Source organism: Seriola aureovittata, chromosome 23, assembly GCF_021018895.1.
Source record: "Seriola aureovittata isolate HTS-2021-v1 ecotype China chromosome 23, ASM2101889v1, whole genome shotgun sequence".
NCBI classification, from domain to species: Eukaryota; Metazoa; Chordata; class Actinopteri; order Carangiformes; family Carangidae; genus Seriola; species Seriola aureovittata.
The window spans coordinates 15,557,672-15,579,791 of NC_079386.1; the positions used below are offsets into that span (position 1 = coordinate 15,557,672).

The 22,120-nt window shown below is 40.2% G+C and overlaps 2 protein-coding genes across 2 annotated transcripts; one reads left to right on the forward strand and one right to left on the reverse strand.

The window, feature by feature from the left end:
- Positions 1-499: 499 nt before the first annotated feature.
- Positions 500-7,539, reverse strand: ccnb3 (cyclin B3). The gene is made up of 12 exons (XM_056369349.1): positions 7,399-7,539; positions 7,018-7,145; positions 6,702-6,785; positions 4,516-4,628; positions 4,225-4,399; positions 4,029-4,127; positions 3,812-3,904; positions 3,339-3,476; positions 2,785-2,940; positions 2,418-2,567; positions 1,317-1,447; positions 500-1,227 (listed from the first exon to the last, which is right to left on the reverse strand). The coding sequence occupies exons 2-12, from the start codon at positions 7,099-7,101 to the stop codon at positions 1,158-1,160; spliced, it is 1,293 nt and encodes a 430-aa protein (XP_056225324.1). The 5' UTR covers positions 7,102-7,145; positions 7,399-7,539; the 3' UTR covers positions 500-1,157.
- Positions 7,540-9,927: 2,388 nt separating this feature from the next.
- si:dkey-171c9.3 (uncharacterized) lies at positions 9,928-14,692 on the forward strand. The gene is made up of 2 exons (XM_056370007.1): positions 9,928-9,967; positions 12,960-14,692. The coding sequence occupies exon 2, from the start codon at positions 12,966-12,968 to the stop codon at positions 13,875-13,877; it is 912 nt and encodes a 303-aa protein (XP_056225982.1). The 5' UTR covers positions 9,928-9,967; positions 12,960-12,965; the 3' UTR covers positions 13,878-14,692.
- The last annotated feature ends 7,428 nt before the right edge of the window (positions 14,693-22,120 follow it).

Consider the following 22,120-nt stretch of genomic DNA (forward strand, 5'->3'; position numbering starts at 1 on the left):
ACTCAGTAATGTACCTGAACACATCCTAAACATTAAATTTTGACTTGGTGAACTTAGATTTTATATTACACAAGAAATCTAGTAAGTCGTCCTTGTGTTAAGAGTTTTATGTACAACTAGGATGACAGTAGGTCATAGAATCAAACTGGAGTGATTTTTTGGTCCTACAGGGATTCAGTAAGCCTGGACTTAAGAGTCCTTCAGTAATTCTCCAGTCTAACGAGACCATCAAGACAAAAACTGACTGATCAAAACGCCAAACTTTACAAATGTGGCTTCTTGAGGCACCAGGGAGCCCCTGCAGAAAAGAAACCTCAGCTTGATACAGTGAGGAACACGGCGCACTACCGACCTCTAGTGGCCGTACAGCACAATCACATGTTCTATACAAACCAAGTTTCAATGAAGTTAAATTTTTCTCATAACCAGCTAAGCACAGTCATCTGACAATTACACATTCAACCATAAAATGATGAACAACCATTTTATCAAATGACATTAAAAAACAAACAAACACGTCTTTATTTTAAGAGTATGAATGGCAGCCATTTAAAAAAATAGCACAGCATCATCTGGTTATATTTTATACAAATAATTAGCATAGTGATATAAACATGATAAACTGTACAACTTGAAAATACACACATGCATACCTGCTAACTTCAACTATATATGAAAACCTGTGTGGGCCATTGCGTAATTCATCAGTAAAAGTAAGCGTTTACCAACTTCTGCATCTACCATTAGCTTAAAACATACACTCTTAACACTACAGGCTATGTACGCAGAGGGGGGCTTACACATTACTAATGAATTCTGATTTTTTCTTCTTCCTATAAAAAGTTATAAAATGAATGCCAAAAAACTGTGTACTCAAATGTAACAAAAAAATGTCATTATTAACAACCTGGTACAAACATAATACACTGGCAAACTTCTTAAGAACAAATGCCCACATTAAAACTTTTCCATCAAAAAACAGGATTTAAACATTTATTCAAAATAATATATAAAAGACAGACTAGACTACACGTATAAATATTAAACATATTAACAAACTATATACAGTTTTTGTCAGAGGGAATTTTTTTAAAAATATTTTCACTGAATTTAGACTGGCAAGATTTATTTATTTTTTTTGGAGGGGGGGGGGCATCTCATTGAAGTAAGGCTTTCTCCAAAATATCCATGCTGACCAATGGTAGTGATGCAACTTCAAAAAACACCCTGAAAAAAGGTATTTAAAGAATCTATTAATAATCAGAACAATTAATTACTTCATTATAAATGAGCTGGTGTTTTAGTACTAGACTTACTTGTGGGAATATTTGTTCCTGATGGCTCTCAGTTTATCGTCAGGAGGAGCTACGAGCATCAAGTAAAGCCTCCTGATGACCGGCTCCAAATCTGACGTCTGGTATCCGGAGTGGAACTGCAGGATGGGAGTCTGACGGAGCAAAGAAACAAGAGGGACGTTTAAACTGGTGCTTATTCAGAAATTTTGCCATGTTTAAAAAACAAAATAAAAAAATACAATAAAATACAAAACAAATTGTATTCTCTGTTCACGAATCAGTCTCTGCGGTGTTGCATAAACATATCTATTTTAAATTGTAAAAACATAGTGGAGCCTATTCTGGAGCCAGGCTAGAACGAAATAAAATTACCCACCATCCCGAAACTGCTGCTGCAATGATTACTGAAATTTACATGGAAAGACATTTTACATTTAAATTGAAAGGAGGAGGGTTCATCACGACAGAGCTGCTGTTTGGCTCTTGATCCTGATGAGTCAATGTCACACAGTCCGCCGCAACATAAACTGGAACAAAGTCCACATCAGGTAGTGGGCAGCATTGGAGCCAGAACTTAGCTAAACTAGTTTTTGGTTGTAGAGCAAAGAAGTGGCTTTTTCTCAATGATGGAGTCACAGGAACAGGCCATCGAGTAAAAGTTCCTTTAGTGCCTGAGGGTTCGTGTTTCTACCCTGATGAAAGTGCAAACATTATACAAACAGTTTAAGGAACCATCTGGTTTAAAAACAGCCATTATTTTACACACACACACACACAAAAAAAAAACCATGAGTGTTGTGCAGCTGTACTGAATCATTGTTGGAGGGAAATGCCAAGAGACGGACACCTGGCTAATATCAAGACCGCTCCTCTGTTTTGAACTCAACTGCAATAAGGCGAGTCAATACTGATGTTTCTTTCTGTCTGTAACAGCCTCGCACAGAAATACTAAGTTTGATATGAAAAACCAATAGTACAAAGTCAAAACCCTTTACAGTAACTGAAGTGATGCTACCTCTGGTTAAATGGAGCTAAAGAGGCTACAATCAGTTTTGGTAAGAGTAAAACTGAACTGATAAACTGACAACAAAAATGTTAAGTAGTCGTGTTCAGGTAACCTACCCATCCTCCCAGGTCTTTGGTGACCAGCGCCATCAGCAGGCAGGCTGAGGCCAGCAGAGAGCCTCTCTCTGGAACCAGGTCCATCTCCATGAGACTCATCTCGCAGTAGTACCGAGCCAGGGTCAGCGTGTCCATGCCGGCGTTCACACACTGCGGCAGACGGCAAAGAAAACAGAGATTGTGAAGAACACGCCGCGATGCCCGAGTCCAAACCACACAAATAAAGAGGCTCTAATGCAGCTATAGAAGAGGTACAGTTTGGATTTTTGGAAGGAGGATCGGAGCTGAAGAGACACAGATTTGTAAAGTGTCACAGAGTCGACTGTCCACTTTAACCTCGGGCAATGAAATCACCACACACACACACCTTGGCATAGCGTCTGAGGAAGCGATAGGGGATGGGAATGTTGACGTCAAAGGACAGCGTCTGCAGGATGCTGGCTTCCATGGAGATAAGCTCCTCCCTCTTGTACGCATCGTCGCAGATGTACAAGAAGTCGTCGACACATGGCGGGCTGCGCTCCTTCAGGATGATAAAAATCAAACGTGAATCAGTGTCAACTGAGCAATTTTAAGGATGTACAAGGTTAGAAATGTAACCATCACTTATTTACTATAAAGTCCTGAGTCTAATTCTCTAAACATGGTCAAGGTCTGATTTATCATGTCAGGTATGTTTCATAATGAGCTTGTGAGCCTCTGATCTAACGCTCACCTTCATTTATCTACTTGTGCCCTTCAAAATAAAACTCTCTGGCCATGCACACATTAATGCACAAAGCCAGAGTCAGAAACACCTTAATCTAGGAAGAAACTCACCCTCATCATGGTCAACTGAACAACAGCACGCTCGAAATCCCACTTTTATAATTAAAGATTAAATTTAGCTGTAACTTTACTTTTCATCACGTGTGTCCTCACCTCAAACTTGGAGGCTATGAGCATCGCGGTGGAGCCGACGAGCTGCAGCATCTCCCTGTGGACGGGGGTCTGGGACAGGTAGTGGTCTGTCATCTTCACGGCCAGGTAGAGGGTCTCGTGGTACAGCTCAAAGTTTTCCTAAACAAACCACACAAACAGGTCGTCAGTCAGATGTGCTGGCACAAACACAAAGACGGACACAAAGTTCAGGTCTGAGCTCTTTGAGGAAGAAATTCTGAGGAAGAAAAAAAAAAAAACCCAACATAAACAACTTTAATTTGCTGTAATTTAGTTTCTGGCATCCAACTGAGCAGCAACATGAGTGTCATCTTGATTTTTGTAATTACCTGCATCAAAGCTCAACTTTATTTGATCCTGCTGGAGCTCTAACTACACCGCCTCCCTCACTCAGCACCACTGAAATATCTTATCAAGACAAAGTCACAACCACACAAGCTGCTGGGAAAACTCACCTGCACTTCCACCAGCCAGTCGATCAGGATCGCCCTCATCTCTGGGTTGAGGCTGGGCTGCTTGGGCATGTAGTTACAGAGGACGAACTTCTCCTGCAGACAATAAAAACAGAATGTGTTCAGAACCGAAAATAACCTTTTCTAAAAAAAAAATTTAAAAACCACTGTGGAGGAGCTACTTCGCTTTAAAGCACTTCAGGAGTTTGGTTTGGCTCACCTCTCTCCGTTTCAGGTAGTCAAAGATGTCCTTTGCATACTCCGGACACATATAACTGTCCTCAGAGTTCTCAGAGTCGATGTCAAATTCCTCTGGGATCTAAAAACAAAAAGGAAAAGCAGGGGTTACAGATTTCCTTTAAAACAATTTGTCCAAGAAAGAGGTTATTTTTTGGAAATGTATCCCTCTCCTTTACCTGCTGTCTCTGGAGGTGTGCTGGCACTTCACGGGCAGCAGGGGGCGCAACAGCCACCAGCTCTTCTACTGGAGCGGCTGCATCCTTCTGTGCCTCCTCCTCACAGGGTTTCTCCTCCACTGCATCAGCCCTTTCTGTCTCAGGAGTGGTTCCCTCCGAGCTCACCGAGGACGACCTGCAGGGGAAGAAAAGACATCCATTACTGGGATGTGCTCTGGAGGAAGCTGGGAATAAAGACAAATCAAGAAAAAAATCAATATACAAGAAGCTGGAGAAAAGTGGAGTGGTTACTTTTTCAAGTTGGCTTGATTCTTGGCAGACACGGAGCTGGAGCTCGTTTTCTTCGCCGTGGTCTTCGCTGATTCTTTCTTCCTTCCTGGAAGACTGATCTGAACCTTATGAGCCTGAGAACAGAGTCAAGTCCGGTCAAATTTATACAAACACAATACAGAGCAAGAGCAAATGTAATGAGGCTCTAATCATGGTTGTATATTTATCATGCAATAATCACACAGTTTAAAGTGTAGATTTAATCCTGTTTTTAACAAGCAGTCATTCTGAATGTCATAAGTTATTGTAACTGTACTTAATTATTACAATTACTGATACTGATGGACTCTCTTAAGGGCATTATTGGAAATATACATATAATAAAAAGGTTGGTGTACTATTCCACATAACTGCAGCCAAAAGCCAAAAAGCTAATAGGGGAAAGAAAGATGTGGAAATTCCAGTAGAAAATAATGGAAAATGTTTACGTTTGTGGTCCATTAATTTCTATTAGTTTAATTGAGCTTTCCAATCTTATAAAGCTTTTTAAGCTCATTAGATAAGGGACTGTGAATTTCTCCCAGCGGCCAGAAAAAAACAACCCTCATGTCTCTTTAGTCTGATAAAATTTCAAATTTCCACATCACTGAGAAAACACAATGAAATCTTAGAATTTGCCTCTCGAGCGTGATCTAATCAGACTTGTAAATATTTGAAAATCAAAGCCAGGATGTGTTTGGGGAAAGAAACCGACTCAAATTACACAGCAGTGAATCACATCTCTGGCTCTTTGCTGGTTTCACTGCAGGAGCTATTGCAGATTGTGACGAGAGCAACCAAACATGATGTTAGTTTCACAGCCAGGTGACATCGCACTCGACACACGTTCACACCACAGTGCAGAACTACTGACGAGCCCAGTTACACCTTCACACCAAAACACAGGGATGCAGTGCTTCCATCGCTCAGCCGTAAATGCGCACAGATACACACACACACACACACATTACAGTTCATGTGTCATTTGTTCAGCGTCTGAATCTGTTAATTTTGCAAGTTCAACAAAAGCCAATTCATTTTGAATCTCGTAGCACGTAGCAGCCGGATAGATACAGTGAACTGTTTGGCTTTTGACTCACTTAAACTTAAGAGTGCATGGTGGCCAGTAGTGACACACTTTCAGGAATTACAGTTAACAAACACCATGTCCACTGATGCCGTGGGTGGTGTTCACCAACGCATCCATGCACAAAAGTAATTCCCATATGTAAACAACACTTCACTTCACTTGCCTTAGGGTGAAGTTAGTCCAAGGCTTTCAATTGATATCTTAAATCATCATCCAGATCAGCAAAAGATGTTTTTCCGAGAGAATATGAATATGGGATTACTTAGGTACTCCATGTGTATTACATTCAGACCCTGGTTCACTGCCACAAAAAGTGCTGGATCGGTACCGTATCCCACTTACTGTCCGCGAGCTGCTTTCAGTGTTGGGCCGATAATCTGACAGACCCAGACCGAACGCCTATCATCAAGAGGGACGAGCAGTTAAGACAAAATAACACATGCTGAAGTCAATCAGACTCATTTCTGCTTAAAGACAGCAGCTAGTTAGCCTCAGTCTTAGTAGCTTCGTGAAGACACTGCAGCGTGCTGATGTATCTGAAAGCTGCTCCCCTTTCTATGGGTCAATACAGGTCTACAACAAATCGTAATTTCTATTCTATTATAATTTGTATTTCAAAATTAGCTACAAATCAATATTTTTCCTTTTTTTATACCGTGTGTTCATTACCAAGGCAAATTTGCAGTACTGTAATAAATAAAGAGAGACAATCGGATGAAGCTAGATTATCAACTTGTCACAAATGACCATAAGCTCCTTCACACATGCACTATAATTTTCATAAAAAAACAAAAAGAAATACCAAGATTAATATCTTGTGCAAGCATTTCCCAATATAGGGTGGATTCCTACTGCAGAGGCAAACTGAAACTGACTTTATTAAACTTGCCTCTGTGATCAATTGAGACCAAACATTCCCACCCCATCTTGTTGGTTTCGTTTTGAGTGAATAAAGGAGATTTAGTTCAAGCACTGTCTCCATACTTGAACCCAACTGCTTCATCTAGTGTGTTTACTTTGCTTTGACCCTGAATTTGAACACTGTTCACTCTCAAAAAAACATCACAACAGGACTTACATTGGTGATGTCGATGAAGGCAGTCCTCTTCTTGGGAGCTCCATGAGGAGGGGAGGAGGACCTTTTCCCCTGTGAGCCTTCCTCCTGCAAGACACACAAACAGGAAACACAAACCACACATTACACCCAAACCATGTACTAAAGCTGTGCACGCATTGCAAAAAAATTAAAATAAAGTTACTTTTACTGTATCCCAAATCTCATGAACTTAAACGTCACCGTGCATTTAACAACTGCTGCAGTGTCTGCTTTGTTTCCAGCCTATTCCCTGCTACGAAGTACACAGAGAAAACACATGAATGCACGTTTCTTTTACCTGGTTTTCCTTTTTCGTTGCATGTAGCTTGGGTATCCTGCTCCCAGCCGTGACTGTGGCTTTCTTTCCCCTCGGTAAAGGCATCCTTTCTCTCCCAAAAACAAAGTCTGCAGCGGCTGCACCGTGATCTGTTCATATCAAAGAAAAACATATAAATGGCGTGGTATTTTTAAAAAAATATATGAAACAATGCGGCGTTTTAGCTGTTGTGTTCGACGTTTAACGGTTTCAGCTTGTAGATAATAAGAAATAAAACCAGTTAAAGCAAGTAAACAGAGTTTCATGCGTCGTTACGTTTGCTGGGTAGAGTATCAGCACGTGAACCTGTTGTACGTTGAAAATATCAAGACAAAACTCACTCAAATTAATATTTTATCTTACGTTAGTCTATAATTCTCCTTCGCTGGGTCCAGACGTTTGGTTTAGGGACGACAAACTCCGCATATAGCTTTTTGACTGTTGTAAATAGTCCAGGTTTGCTGCGTTGTTTCACAGACAGAAGGTCAGACAAAAGTGGTTCAGCTGCGAATCCAAATCTGCAGAGCTTCGCTCTCATTGGCTGGAATTTGATCCGGGCCGACCAATCAGAGAGTCGCTAAGGATGCCGTTGCTAGGGAACGTTAGTTTCACATAAACGGGTCCGCCCGGTTTGTCGAGGAGGAAAACAATCATTACCAGAGCAAAGGCGTTAAAAATAAATTATGTGTAATGTACATGTAAACGATATGATGTTATTATTCAACTTTATTGTCATGTAATTTTCTCTGTGTGTTATTTAGTAAAGCAAAATCCATTCAACATTTTAAAGTGAGTTTAGAAAATCATCTCCGCCCACCTCGCTCCCTTGAACTTAAATCCAACGATCCCTAGAGGAGGAGTGTGTGAAATTTTGAAACGTCCTCGACACTAGTAGCAGTTTAAACGTCTGAGATTTTATTGATGTTTTCCTCGCTAGGGAAGTTTAACTGATGACTCAGGACCGACATACGGAAAATATACATGTGACATACATTACGTAGACTAGTGCACGTGATCAAACACAAGCACTCTGTCAAGTACCTCATGCATTCATTCAATTTTCTCTCTTCCATCCATGCATTCTGTGTTTTACTATTGATGTTATTTAATTGTATCATGCATGCACATACATAGAATACCATACCATATTTTTTTTTTACTGTGTTTCACTAAAACAACTTAAAAGTGTTCAAATTTTGATGTGTTGAAAGGCACACATATAATTATTCTATTTAATAACATCTAAAATATGCCATAAAAGAAGTGCAGCAGATGTAAATAATAAGTCAAAGTCCTATAATGTTTGGAAAAATATGAATATGAAGCCTTGAATAGTCTCAAAATACAAAAATAGAACAAAAATAGTTTACATTTTTATCAGTTTTTGTAAATACTTTTATTTATATGTATATGTATATGTATTTAATTAATTAGCACTGGTTGTATAATAATCATTTAACTGGAGGTTATATTTCTGCACCTAAATGTTTATGTGGTTCTGGTTCACACTTAAAATCGTTGTTTAAATCTATTCAAATTATGTTGAGCAATCAGCTCTCAGTCATACCGATTAGTATTTCCTGAAGTTGGGGAAGAGCACAACAGGCCTACTGGGGCTCACAACACTGAGTACAGTTTGGATTGTAGAAAGTCATAAAATTGTGGATCACATTCAAGCACCCAGAGGGCAGGTTCAGAGTGGACACCAGGGGAAGCTGGCAGCTAACATCCATCCAGCCGCCAGGAGTATGGGAGGGTCATCTTGAATGACGGGAATTGAAGCTATAAAGTGTATCTGAGTCTTGTTAAGAGAATAAAATAAATCTGGGATGAACTCATTGTAATCGTCTATTGACCTGGGGATAATGCCATATAGATCTACATCATCTCTGAATGCACCTGCCAATCACACCATTAAATCTCTGCACACAATATCATTCAACTAAAAAATGAAAAGTTTTAACAAAAACAAAACAAACAAGTCCCTGAGCAACTTCAACCCCTGCAGTTCACGCAGTGCAGTCCGGCGTCTAATGAGGTCTGCAGGGAGAGATCATCTCACAACTCTGCTTTTATTTCATCGCCCCTCCCTGTTGTCCTCATCCAACACCAAGACAAAAAGCTTTCAGATGAGAGCATTTTCTTCCAGATTGCTTGTGTCTACATTAGCGCTGGGGGAGGGGATATTGTTTTATAATTCTCAGGATTTACTTGAAGCTGATATAAGAAATATTCATGGGTGGGGTTTGGCCGTGAAATTCAGGGTCGTGGAAGTCATGTTTCACAAAAACAATTATGTGAAACCGATCCTTTTGTTGGACTGTCTTACTATCTACATTTACTCAAGTGATGCAGGGTACTTAGATACATATTTAAGATATTTATACCCTGGTTAAGTACTTTCTGTTCATTCAATTTATACTTCTACACCACTATTTAGTGGGAAATATAATACTTTTTAATCCACAATTATTTTAACTTTCGAGACTATACTTTACAAATCAAGCAGAGAAATATTTTTCACTTTTGATTTTACTTTTACAAAACAAAAATGCTGCTTAATGCATGAGCCATCTAATAATCACATGGACCATTTTTAAGCATTATACTTTTAATACTTCATTATACTTACTTCTCTGAATACTTCTTCCACTGCCCGAGAGAATAATTTTAAATAAACTCAATTTGGGTTTGAACATACACATTTGTCTTGTTGTCAAGGAGTTAGACTGGTGCAGATAACACTGCACACACAGCTACTTTCTCTATCTGTACACACACACACACACACACACACACACACACACACACACACACACACACACACAGAGGAAGTGAGAGGACCTTGTGAACTCATTTGTCAAACCATTTCCGTATAAACTCATTTGCAGTGGAAACACCAAGGAGCAAACCGCCACCCTGTCGCTAACTGGTAAGTTGGTCTACTTGCAGGTAGTATGGCCGCCTGATGTTTTCTGTATCTTCTTTTCATATTTTTCATATAACATTTATGTAACTTTTGGCTTTAATCCCGTCCAACTGGCCCTCAAGATTCCTCCCCAGTCTTGCCAGTTATCGCAGTAAATCAGAAGATGCCCTTGTCTTCTCTTGCCTTAACTACTTTTGTAGTTTTAAATCTCTTATCTGGGCGGGCTGACAAAGATTTCTTGCAATACAGAGGACAAGAAATAATCGATTGTGAAAATATTTTGGTAATTCATCAGACAAAGTGGACTTGAAAGCCCTTAATATTTCTTTACAGAATTTTCCTCTTTGGATTTGTCACATTTCATTAAAAAGAGTGAGAATGGGTGTGGAAGAAATCCACTTTTTGTATAAGGTCAACTGAGGCACTGCATTTCCAACAATATTTTGCAATGCACTGAATTGCCTTTGTGCTGGTTCCTTTGCGCACCAATGTAGAAACTTTGCTCAGATGTTAAAACAGACTGGAGGTGAAGGATTGGTGTTACCAAATGAGCATTTGTTTAGACAGGGTTGTGTAACACAAGAACATCCAGGAATAAAGTAGCATCCTCATCTCATGCACATTCCTCTGCCCATCAGGATGTCCAAGCCAGTCTGCCCAGAGAAAACATTCTTTGTTTTAGCTGTAATTTGTTCCACATCTGCGCTTCAGTCTCTATCTTGTCTCCCCCTCTGGGCTGTCTCCATTTTGAGCCCAAGCTGTAGTTCACTCAATGAGTAGTGACAGGTTAAAGGTGTGACACATCATACAAAGTTTGTAACATGCACACCAAGGGAGACAGCAGTCATTTGGTGAAGTGAATTCCCCCGCTGTCGCTCAGAGCATCTTTCCCTTTGGCTTCGCTTGAAGCTCAGAGAGGAAAGAGAAACTCTGTGTTTATGTGTGTGTTTGGGAAAGACACAACAATAACCTGATTTTGAGTAACATTTTTATTAGATTTAAATCGCATATCACATTATTCTTGGGGAGGCAAAAAATCCAACTGTCATTTCGATTACAACATGGCTGCAAATAATCCTGAAATCCATGGCTGGATTCGACTAAGTCTTTTCACAGTAAGAGTAGATACAGTAGTAGTAGTAGAAGTTACAGTAGGGGCAAAACCCAAGAATATCAGGAAGTTGTTAAAGAGTTAGTTTCAATTTCAAATTACTTTCTTAAAGTCTGCCTCATCTACTTCTCTTTCTCAGCAAGACAGCTTCCTAAAATAGCTATAATTTACATAGCTGATGCATGCAAGCATAAAAATGGAAAATATAGTAGTTTAAACAATATTTGATGCATTTTCTCTTGCCAGGGTAGCTAGACAAAGACTCACAGCTTGTGCAAACTGTAGATAAAATTGGTCAGGAGAAATGTCGTTAGCAAGCGCTAACTTTTATTACATAAACCAAGAGTTAGATTATGAGATTGATACCATTCTCATCAGCTAGCTGATAGCTGAATTTAGCATGAAGCCTGGAAGCAGGGCTAAACAGCTAGCCTAGCTCTGTCTACAGGTAAAAAAATATATAAATTTGATTACTTTAATACGTTTTTTTCTTGTTAGGCTAGACAACTATTCAAAACTCGTGCAAACTGTAGGCCAAAAAGGTCAACAATTAGCAGGAATGTTGTTAGCAAGCGCTAACTTCTATTACGCTGGCCAAGAGTCGGATTAAAAGATCTGTCTACAGGTAAAAAAAACAAACAAAAATAAAAACACCCACCTTCCACTAATGAAGACATTATATCTTTTAACCTGTACAAAAACCCTACAAAAACGACACACTCTGGTTTTACTATGGGTTATCTCATGGACTATCCATGTTATCAGTCTTCTTATGTAACTCAGCATGAATACGAAGAAGTCTATTTCCAGAAATGTTGAACTTTCTTTTAACATTAGATACAAAGGACACATTTGAAAAACACAGTTTTCAAGAATCCTGCAGCAAAAATAATCAGACGATCTAAACTTCATTCATATAACTGACTAAAACAGTACCAAAACTTATCAATACAGCTTTGTGAATCCATGCCCTGGAGAATAATGGTAGCTGCATGAGTTTCCATGTTATGTCATATTGATGAATGTTTGTACTAACACACCTGCAGGGTTAGTATTTCATTTTTGCTGAATCAATCCTTGTGAAACAAACATTAATTTATCCGTCCAATGTTTTATTTCTTCATTATATTGAAATGGATACAGATGTATTATTTCATTTATTCATCAGCAAGCAACAGTATGAAATCTTCAGTTAACATTTGGTTTATCCAACTTGAAGTTATGATTATTAAGCAAAACTCTACCTACATCAACTACAGATGTGTACAAACTAAGTATAGAAAAAATGTCAGGTTGCTGCTACGGGGGCCAGCGCTGTATTTTTGTGCTAATCTGATACCGAGCCGAACTTCCTGCTTGTCACATCCTGGCTGCCTGACAGCTCATATGGTGACAGGCTGTGGTCAGAGGCCTCAGTCTTACTTTCCATCAGAGACTGCACTGGGGACTTTCTGTTCTTTCTTTGCCTCTGTTTTCTTCCTCTATTTATACATGAGCCCTGATTACCCTTTTCTCTCTTTTACTGTTTCTTGAACATACAACATTCTTTCAATTTGTAGCTTATCTATTTCTACTCTAATCTGAAACAGGCAAGGAATCTAGAAATAGCGCAGAGCAGAGACCTAGAGCTGAACTGCTGCACCATTTAAGGGAAATATTTATGTCCTGCTTGGCTTTACAATAACTCAGCATGTTGGCAAGAAATATTCTAATAAAAATACAAAAAAATGAACTAATTATAGGAAGCAAGGCAGTGGTTCAAACCATCTTTGGACCTTGTACTGGCCTTCACCACATTCTTTGTTGTAAAAAAAGAGGCTAAAGGAAAAAATAGGGCCTATATTTCTTTTCCTTTTACCTAGATCATTGCTTTTATTCTCACAGGATCAGATGCAGGCAATGAGTGCAGATTCAAGGATGCCAGAGCCCAGTCTGGAAAACCTTGGCGTTCCTGCAGGCCGCAGGAGAAACCACCAAAACTTTGGGGCTCTTGAGAAGTTTGCTCAAAATATGGCAGAGAACATAATCCAGTCTTTTATAAACCAAATGGAAATGGTGAAACCAGAGGTGTCCGGTTCTAATCGAGACCAGGAGACGTTAGCTGAGGAGTTAGCGTCAGCAGTGATTGAGATCGCTCTGAGGGAAGTCTGCGGTGGTTGCGATGTGGAGGGTTTCCAGAGTTCAAGATCAGCTGGGGTAAAGATGGATGATGAACAGGCTGAGAACGCGGCTTTCTTAGATGAATCTGGAAGAGAAAGAGACTTTTTGACCATGGACACAGAGATGGATCCAGTTAGTGAACTGCACACCTCTAAAGACATCCAGCCCTACCACCCGCCTCTGTCCCACTCAGGACTCCCCGTCGTGGGATCTCTCGACTACCCCGACGCCCCTCCGACCACCCCGCTCCTCCCCGAGCTCGAGAGGAGCAGACACAGTTTCGCCCGGAAGCTGAAAGGAGGCTTGGCGAAGGTTTTCCTGCCCTCACCTCCTCCGCCAACGCCGAAGGACAAAGAGGACGATGTTGGCTCTGTCAACAGCCACCGGGTGGAGTTAATGGAACACTTGATGCACTCACTGACCACGGATGATCTGGCAAGAGATTCCTTTGAAGTCGGGGCTCAGCATGGAGCCACGATGGAGGCTTTTGCAGAGGCTCTTTCATGTAACATCATAGACTGGGTCTTGAGCAGCAAAAACAGAGAGCAGATAGCAGGCGATAGCGATCTTCATCTACTAGCCCACCAACTGGCTGAGACCATCATCACCTCCTCCCTCGATGAAGCCAAAATGACTGTCTAGAGTTTAAATGTGATAAACAGGATCATATTTGTGATGATTGGCATGTACACTCACACACAAGAGAACAACAATATTGATATCCACCCGTGTTACCTTCAGGCTCACGACCACTGCCTGACCTTTTCAGTGCAGTGTGGTTTACTGCAATAATAATAATAATCTGAAGTTAATTTATTTCTCAATAAAAGATCATCCAGATGAATATGTTAATCCTATTTTTGTTGGAAAAGTAATGCACACCAAGGGTTGGGATGAAGTGCTGATCACTGGATACAGAGTTAAGAAAGTGTCACACACTCTGGCTCCGTACGTGTTTTTCTTTTATCGAGACAGATGAGGTTTTGGCCCTCCTAAAGATCTTCAAGGAGGAAAACACAAATGGAGCCAGATTGTGCGACACTTTATTATCTTCTGCTCTTTAATCCTAAAACATCAGCCATTTATGGTTTTAATTCCCAGATGGATAAAAAAAGTGCTCATGGATGTGAATGCAAATTTTGACTGGGCTCCAACAGTAAGTGCCATACATGTCCTTTAGATGGCAGCACAAGAGCAATGTTCCTGAGTCTTTTCAGCAGGAGGTCAGCAAGGTTAACCTAAATTAAAGTACCTGACAACAACTGGAGTTAATTCAGCTTTACAATATATGAAAAAAAGGTTGTTTTTCTATAAATATGCATATCATATTGTGGAAGTTTTAATTGTCTCTGTGCATTGTTAATAACTTGTTTTTTTATTTGCTTCATTGGTAAGGTTTTAATCCCAGTGCAGCTACATTCAATACCTAGAATAAAGACTTTATTTTTGGACAAGTATCACCATCAAGATGTAACTTTTTTCTAAATCCAACTACAACAAAGGACGATATTGCATTGTAGATGTTTCATGAATTTGCACCCTACCACAAGTAAATGGTGCGATACTCAGCTTCACAATCGAGTGCAGTGTCGGGAAAGTTAGAGGCAGAGTGATCCATTCATCCCCTGAGCTCAACTCAATATTGGCATTTGGGATGAGTTTGTGTTCTGGCTCGAAGGAAACTCATTTCCATACTCACTTACTTGCTGAGGTCAGATCTGGAGGAAGAGGGAGCCATGGTGCTTAACCAAACAGTGACGACAGGCTGCAAAGAAATCTTTTAAAAAATCATGTTTTTTTTTTTCTTTTTAATCGCCAGCTTGTCAGAGAATGCCATAATCACTGAAAGAAAAACTTTGCTGAAGCTTTAAAGAGACGCTTCGAAAGACAGAGTTTTATTGTTCTCCTTAGCCGTCACTTTATTGGTCACTTATTCTGAAAAGCCTGTTCAAATACCCGCACGTCTTATCTTGTAGAAAGTGGGTTAGCGATCAGGGTGGCTTACTTTCTTATGTTTGCATCTGTGCAGGGAAACACAAACACACACCGATCTGCAAATCATACAAAGGACTTTTCTCTCTCTCTCTCTCTCTCCGACACAGATGGAGTGAGTGGGAGAGAGAAGACAAAGTCAGTGAGTGCACAAATAGGAGTGTGTGTGTAATCACTGACGACCTAATCTGAGTGGGACAAATGGGTCAACGAGGAGTTTGAGCACAAACTCGTATCTTTCCGTTTAGAATCAGGATTTAGAGTCAACATTTAGATTATAAATTTAACTTTGAGTCGTCCTGATGGCCGAGTGGTTCGGGCCGCAAGTCCCCGGTTCAACTCCCGGTTGTGTGACCTTTTACTATTTGTCTCTCCCCCCACTCTCTCTCTCTCTCTCTCTCTCTCCCATATTTCCTGTCTCCACTTTACCTATCAAATAAAGACATATAAACCAGCCAAACAATAATTTCAACATGGCTGTAGGACAATGTTGATCTGTAGGCCCACCACTTGGGGCAAGACTGAAATATCTTAAAACCCCTGGTATGGATTGCAGTGGAGTTTTATATAAACATTCATGGTACGCAGAAGATGAATCCTACTGGCTTTGGTGCTCCCCTGACTTTTCCTCTAGCGCCACCATGAAGTTCACATTTCTGGTTTGAAGGAAAATGTCTCAACAACTCTTGGACTGATTACAGTAAAATTTGGTACAGACAGTCAAGTCTCTCTCAGGATGAACTGTAATAAGTTTGGTGATCCTCTGACTTTTCTTCATCAGACCTGGGTTAAAACAAGGGGGTAATGGTAATGTTGGTACAATGAAATACGATCAAGGAGGTCCAGTCTGAATAAGTCGTAAATTTGACTCTAAGACATGAAAACACCACAAAGCAGTTTATAATACTCAGACATGGATGCCATACACAGGGAATGTGCCCAGTGTGTATTTGATCAGTGAATGTACCACCTTGCTGAATGATGTTGCTCAATCCTTGGCTTCTCTCTGACCTGACTATCAGTTTTGGAAACAAAACCTCAATCCACTGTCGGAGAGGTGTCGGGTCGCTGGTTTCCGACGCTATCCGACCATCTATGCATCACATTTAAACGTCTTTTACAGCTACGGCTACCTACAGAAAGAAATGTACACATTTCACTCAAAATTTTTAGAACTACTCTTCTGGGTGTTAAAGAATTTTGGAGCTAAACATCGCAAAAGTTTGCCGTTAATTAGAGCTGCATACACACACAAACAATGCACACATGTTGCCTTGGCTGCAGTGTGTGTGATAGTCCCTCGGTTCTGATACATAATATGTCATGGAATGCTTAGTCTGAACTTTTAACTCCCACCGCTGATCACCATTATGTTTTCTCACCACAGGAGCCTAACTGAGTGATACACACACACACACACACACACACACACACACACACACACTCTGAGACACGTGCACATAGATAAGCTGCAGGGCTGGGTGGACAGCTGTAGTGTCAGAGGGGACATATACACTCACACACACACACACACACACACACACACACACACACACACACACACACGCACATACAAACACACACATCTGGAGAAATGCTTGTTGTGTTGTCAGGTGGTGGTTGACTGCCAGAAAGAGAGATGGACTGAGGGAGATGGAAAAGGGAGCACTGAGGGTGTATAGCAGAAGCGGATATATATATATCTATATATACAGTATAGTATAATAGGAAATATATGGCAGAGGTACTTAATCTCTGTCTGCCCCAGTGGAGGGTAAATCCACAGAAATTCTATTTATTCACCATTTATAAGTGAAACAGTTCTCATCGTACAGATCTGTGTCCTGGAAATACATGCATCAGCATCAGGCTTTCACCCCTCTTCTGTATATAAATACAAATTTGGGGCACATCTGCTTGAAGGGTTTTCCTGTTTTCACTTCATTTACCTGATATTTGAAGCTCCTTGTTCATTTGTTGAGAAAGGTTTAGCACTTTTTGACATATTATTAAGTTCAAGCCGCCTAACAGAATTCACAGCAATTTTAACATATATAACTTTACTTGAATCTCTAAAACACATACTGTCCATATACAAGAGAGTATAGTTATTAATCTGATATTAAAGCAGTATTGATTTTTGTTTTTGACACTTAGTGGCAGCAGAACAAGCTGTAAACGCAACATGTGTTAGCAAGCTGTGGTTTATTTACACATTCAGCACAAAGCCACATTAGCAACATTAGCATTAGTTTTTAGTCCTGTTTCAGGCTACCTGATGAATATACAGTAAGTCCAATGTAAGTTTCATTCATCCTTGTAGCTTTATTTTGGTCTCAACCAATTCCTTATGAAAATATTTAGTTCTTTAGAGATTACCAGCTAACCGCTAAAAGGGGATATTTGCAGGTTATAATATGCCCTCTGAGCAGCGCTACGAGGCTACAGTGAGTCGCTACAGGCCAGGGCTAGCTGGTTAGCTTGCTAACTTCAGTGACAAGAGTTAACATTGGTGTTGCCTTCCACCTCTGGAGACTGTCGGGGAGTAAAGGAGTGAAGTTTGATGCTGAACACACAACGTTCCTTCTAGACTGGTAAGTAAACAGCTGTTAATGCTAACGTTAGCTACGTAGCAATAGCAAAACGTACAAATGGATCATTTAAGAGGCTAAAAACTTAAACTAAAGTTCCATTTTGAAAGCAGGAAATTCACTTTCACAATATTTCATTCATTTTTATTTATCTATCTATTTATTTTGCAGCACTGGAGTTTCCTCTCTTCACTCCTGATGACACTGCTGCTTGTGGCTGTGTTTCGCCAACAGACTGTATTTCAGGATCTCACAGCTCAGACTTGCATTTTTTTTTTTTTTTTACGTGGACACAAATTCTCATCATTCCTAGCTTGAAACATTGGACATAACTTTAGCATTTGTTTCCATTTTCTTTTCCAGATGAGTTTGATATACTGAGCAGTTCATATAATGTCAGGTCAGATTAAAATGATTTTGAACACTAGACTTCTGAAAGTTTAAATATGTTTGTAGAGTTTTATGTTGACCTGATCTCAGGCAGCAATAACTTTAAGATTAAAGGAGTTGGCCTGATACTACAGGACTGCTGGTTCCACTGCTTCAACTGTCTGGGAAAGAGGTGTCCTGCCAAACCAGCAAATGCTCCATGCAGCCTCCAGTTTTGAATGTGAAGGGAGCCGTCACCAGAAAAGAAAGCACATGTGCTCAACTGAATTTTTCTTACATAATAAAACAACAGAAAGAGACTGAAAAACAAAACTGTGGAAATACAATTTGTCTCAGGTATGATACATAGAGAACAGTATTTCAAGCCTGTTGAGTTCACCAGTCAGACTATTTTATGAGACGACCATTGGCTACTGGTTGTGAGTTCATAAATCTGAGTGAGACGGGATCAGCACACCCGCGGAGCGGAGAAAGCCGGCTCAGACGAAACTCTGTGTTACACTGTTTAAGCGATGGGTCACAAGAGGCTCTGTTCTATTTTCTTACCTTGCTTACTGATCATAAAGAACAATGATTAACTGTCGTTACACCTCCACAGAAAGTTATTTACTTCACTACAAAGTCTGGACTTAGAACAATACTGGCTTTCAGTAGCCACAGTTTGTGCCTCTCATACGATAACATTACATTCAAAATTACAGAGCTGAGAGTCAGGTTTTCTGAAAAATAAACATCTTATGATCGTTGAAGAACCCAGAAGATCATTTACAAACACTTAATGCTGTTTTACAGAATCCTCTAAGACTCTTCTAACCATCTGGAGGGAAAAATATTCTGTCAGCTGCACCGCTTTATTCTGAAATGATATATTTTCTTGTCCAATTTGTACAACGTGAACTAAAATTTAAAACTTTATAATCATGTATATTGGTATATATTGATGTTTCTTTCCAATATTTTATCATTTCTTACAAAATAACTTGTTAATACTTTGCTTGTGTTTTACAACAAGGCTAATAGCCCTGCTAGCATCTGTCATGTGTACTATAGCAGTGCAGTGAGCTAAACACACACATCAGCTTGGTAACATGCTAATATTGCCATCTTATTTTAGCATGTTAGCGTGACAAAATGTGTCAGCTGAAGGTAACGTCATAAACCAAAGTAGTGGACAACTTCAATTTTTGACCCATTGATGACGCTACAGGTGAAAGGTCAGGGGATCATCAACAGTTATTACAGTGTATCCTGTGAGGAACATGAACCGGTGTATTGAAGTTCATGGCAATTCATCTGATTGTTGTTGAGCAGTTTCACTAAAATGTCGACCTCATGGGGGCACGAGAGGAAAAGTGAATGGGGAATTTTTTTTTTAATTTGTCTTTTATCACAGTCCATCAAATCCAACAAATTCATCTTGTTGAGCTGCTTCATATATTTTTTCCAGCGCAGCTAAAAAGAGTAAGGGCTTATTTCTGGCAGTCGCAATGTGAGAACAGATGGATTATTTTTTCATCCAAAGGCTTAAGAGTCTTCAAGGATTCTGGGAAAACCTTCAGATCAGTGGCGAGCATTGTTAAACAACCCTGCAGAGATCACCAGGTGTTTCTGTTTTGGCAAATCAGATGCTTATCTCTGTTACTGTGATTGTAATGGTAAAACATGAGCGCTACAAACTGGTGCCGACTGGTTCTTTCCTGCATCATAATCCACGTCTCTGCGGTTCCTCCATTCGCCCAGTATGATTCAAACAGACTTATTTTCATCAGGTGAGGTTTGAGAAGTTCGTACGGACATTTCTTTGGACCTTTGAATCCAAACTGAGCCCAGGCTTTGTTTCACTTTAAAACAACAGGCTTTGGCATCTCTATTCTGGAGGCCTTCCCAGAGGATGTTGCCTGTGGTGAACTTCTGGTAAGAAAGATATTGGATTCTGGACTGAAAAAGAAACAAAAGAGATTGGACGAAAACTTTTTCAAAGCAACTTTAATAGCCACACTATTACCAAACAGAGATATTTAATCTCTTCCACATCTCTCTGAGATAATTGCACATTAAGGCTTTTAACTAGAGGCATCAGAGCAGGTGTGGAGTGATGTAGAGATTTGGCCGTTTCATAGGTCGAACTCAAGACGATGCAGTGCTGAAATATCATGGAGACTTAAACGTTGCATCCTCAAGGAGTCAACTTCAAACCCACTTTCTGTCAGAACCGTTTTTGTTGACATGGAAAGTAATGCTGTGGATTTAACCATTCTTGTTGGGCGACTTGTACTGAGAGTATACAGGCATGTCAAGTCCCAGTCAGTGGAATGGATGGCTTTCACATCTGGTGCAAAAACTCCAGGGACCGTGCCAGAATCTGCTTGGATCCCACTCGCATTCGACAACAACTTTGACAAATCAAAAGGCAGCGAGTGCAGACAAAAAAGCCCTCAGATCGTGATCCTGGTTTCCTGATTTGGTTCCAACCCCAGTCTGGGCCTCATCCTGAGAATGACTTGCTTCTTCTAACCAGGAGGAGAAAAGTACGGTGGTCCTCTGATGGTGCAGAGCTGTTGGACTGGCGGCGACCCAAGCTCATCTGCCGCCCATCCTCGATAAACAGCTCTGACGCTGGGCATACACACACTGCATCACACGCTGCTTTCCAGCTGTTTGCGGTGATGGAGAGGAAACAAAGGAAGGGTCGTTGTTTAGAGCTGAGCTGTAAACACAGTTTCTGCCTGTCTCCTTCTCATAAAGCCTTTGTTCTTATTCAGAGAAAAATGTGAGCTGCATCACGAGAGTCTGTGTCCAAAAACAAACTCGGACGATGAAGCTGACAAATCTCTGCTTTTCTTCTTTGTCAAGCAGCAATCAAACCTAGACGCTGCGTCCGTCACCTGGGGACTGAACGTCTCCTCGGTCTGTGGCCTGAGTGCAGCTCTGTGATGTGTTTGGAATCTGAAGTTTAAATATTTAACCATGACTGCACTTGTTTCACAGTGATAAACTGGAGGGTGCTGAGCAAATATTTGCTCTCAAACAGTGTAAATCTCTACAACAGACCACAGACATATACACACACACACACACGCACACACACACACACACACACTGACAACAGCAGCTCACAACACAAAGATTTAAAGGGAGGTCAAAGAAAAAGAAATTGCTTGCATCAATGTTTTTTACTATCAAGAATAAACCATCAATTTTTACAAAAAGCTTCAAACTACAGCTGCAGCAAATGATTATTTTCATTATTGATTAATCTGCTTTTTATTAACATATTGATCGTTTGGTATAAATGTTCAACCAACAGTCCCAAACTAGTAAATATTCACATTTGAGAAGCTGTAACCTGTGATTTTGTAAAAACTATTCATGAAAAGAAAAACTATTAACTGATTCATATTTCATCTCTGCTTCAGCTGCTCTTAAAATCTGAGCAGAGTCAGAGAGACAGCGCCCTCTGTCAGCTCAACCTGAGCCTCGATGTCAACATCCTCACATCTGTGGCTGAGAACTGATAAAAGCCTTTAACACAGACTGTGTAAAGGCATAAAATCTTGAGTGGACACAGTGTGACTGTAGAAGGAAGTCTGAACTCTCACTGTCCGCTCCACAGTGACATGAAGAGTCAGGAGTTGCATTTTCTTAAATGAGGTAAAAAATACAATACATTGTAAATATGTGAAGACCCCAGATCTGAAAAGAAAAATAAACATTTTGAGATATGAGCTGCAGAAAAGTTGCATTTTTTTAGTTGCCCACTAAGTGAAAATTGGCAAATAATGAAAGAAAAACAACTGTTTGAATGCTTTTGTAGCCTAGACAGAAGAGAGAGAGAGAGAGAGAGAGAGAGAGAGAGAGAGAGAGAGCATTCCTCCACCGCTCCAGGGTGATGAGGAGGGTAGCCCAGCCCCT